Source organism: Phaseolus vulgaris, chromosome 3 (genome assembly GCF_000499845.2).
Source record: "Phaseolus vulgaris cultivar G19833 chromosome 3, P. vulgaris v2.0, whole genome shotgun sequence".
In the NCBI taxonomy this organism is placed as follows: Eukaryota; Viridiplantae; Streptophyta; class Magnoliopsida; order Fabales; family Fabaceae; genus Phaseolus; species Phaseolus vulgaris.
This window is the reverse complement of record NC_023757.2, coordinates 25,996,326-25,998,093: the sequence shown is the minus strand read 5'-3', so window position 1 is coordinate 25,998,093 and position 1,768 is coordinate 25,996,326. Positions and strand designations below refer to the sequence as shown.

Here is a 1,768-nt window from a genome sequence, read left to right as displayed (position 1 = left end):
TAATAATCTTAAGTATGGGAAAGGAGGGTTGGAGAAAAACTCCTTTCCCCTTGAGTGAAACACCAATATTGACCTAGTAAGACCAGCTAAATTAGAAGTTAAAGGGTGGTTGGGGGAAGTTCGCAGAGGACACCTCACCACCTAAATCATTGTTCTAAAACTCAGGGAGGTAGAGAAGGATCAAAAAAGGCAGCTCTACCCCCAGATGAGGGAACAATGATTTAAGCTAACTCAGGTTAAGAACCCGAGGAAGGTAGAGGGAGATCTGGAAGGCACCTCTCCTTCCAGATGAGCAAAGGTGGAGTCATGTGATGGCCCCGCAGGGGACATTTGCAGTTAAAGGAAAACGACATTGCTGAAAACCCATGGCTTAGGATTGAAACAGAAATAACATTACGCGGCGAGAGCCAGATCAGCGAAGTTTTTGGGGATAACGTAGAAATACGCTTGTCCTTCGGAAGATCGGGCGAATGAGATTGCAGATATTAAGATCGACCCACGCCCTTATTGCCAAGTAAGTGGTTTCGCGTTAAACGTTATTGCTACAGACTAACCGTTTTGTTTAAGTTAAGTTAATTTCCAGAGAACTAAGTGCCAGTTTGTGTTAAGTTAATTGGGCTGAGTAAAAGCCAGCCAGTCAAGCTAGTTGATCGCACAACAGATAAACTAGAAGACCATAGATACATATACACATGAATATCAGACAGTTTGAGCATAACGAAAGTCATTACATAGAAATCAAAGTTAACTACGAGAGGTTTCAAGGTGATAGAATTGAAGTGGCAGATGGGGGCAGTTAAGTTGGAGGCATGCTTTTGCCATCCACCACTTTATTGTACACTGAAAACTCAGAGAGGTCGAGATCGGGGAATTTGCAAGCAAACTGCTCCAAAGCCGCTCCAAAGCTGGAAGTAAGAACTTAGGCAGCCTCAAGCTGAAGCTCGTCGATCGTTGTCTTGAACCCGTTGTTCTCTTCACGAACCCAGGTGATTTGAAGTTGAAGCTCGTTGATCTTTTGCGTGAACCCGCTGTTCTCCTCACGAACTCGGGCAAGCTCGGTAACTGTCTCACTCAAATCTTTGGATGCCTTATCCCGATCTTGCTCGACCTTGCCCAAAAGAGTTTCCCGCTCGGTCGACCTTTTTTCCAGTTTGGACATCTGCTCCGCGTCGGACCTTCGGGCCTCCTCCAGCTCCACGATTCGCTTCCTCATAGGAACGGTTTTGCTCTCCAGCTCAACGGCGTCCTGAAGCTTGTCGTGCAGCTTCTTGTGCAGTTCTTTCTTGTCCTTACGCAAGCTTCGGAGCTCTTCGTTGAGAGCGTTCTCGACCCGCGAGAACTCTAGGCCTTGCATCATCATGTCGCACTTGACTTTCTCGGCCTCGGCTCCCGCGGTGCTTGCCACCTCTTGATGGATGCGGCAATCGAGCTCAAGTTTCTCCAAGGAGCCTGTCAGCCCTTCGGCGACAATTTGAGGGAGGCATTCGTCGGCCATGGCGTGTAGGCGCACGTTGAAAGTTCTCAAGGCTTCTTGGAGGGAAGCTAGGAGGCCCGATGTTGGAGGAGGAGGTGGGGGTTGGTGCTCACCACCACCATCGCAAGGTTAGATGGCAAGGGGAGTCTCGAGGCGTGGTGGTGAGGTAGGAAGTTCTTCGGCAGCTTGAGAAGAGGCTTGCGTATCGGCAAGATGTTCAAGCACAGCTTCAGCAACTAAGGCGTTTGAAGCAAGAACGTTCCCAGCGGACTCGAACGTGTGGAGGTGTTTGGG

General features: G+C 49.0%; 1 protein-coding gene across 1 annotated transcript; it reads right to left on the bottom strand.

The window, feature by feature from the left end:
• Positions 1-919: 919 nt before the first annotated feature.
• On the bottom strand, positions 920-1,495 carry LOC137839443 (uncharacterized). Its single transcript, XM_068648558.1, has one exon. It carries the CDS (start codon positions 1,493-1,495, stop codon positions 920-922), a length of 576 nt encoding a protein of 191 aa, XP_068504659.1.
• Positions 1,496-1,768: the final 273 nt, after the last annotated feature.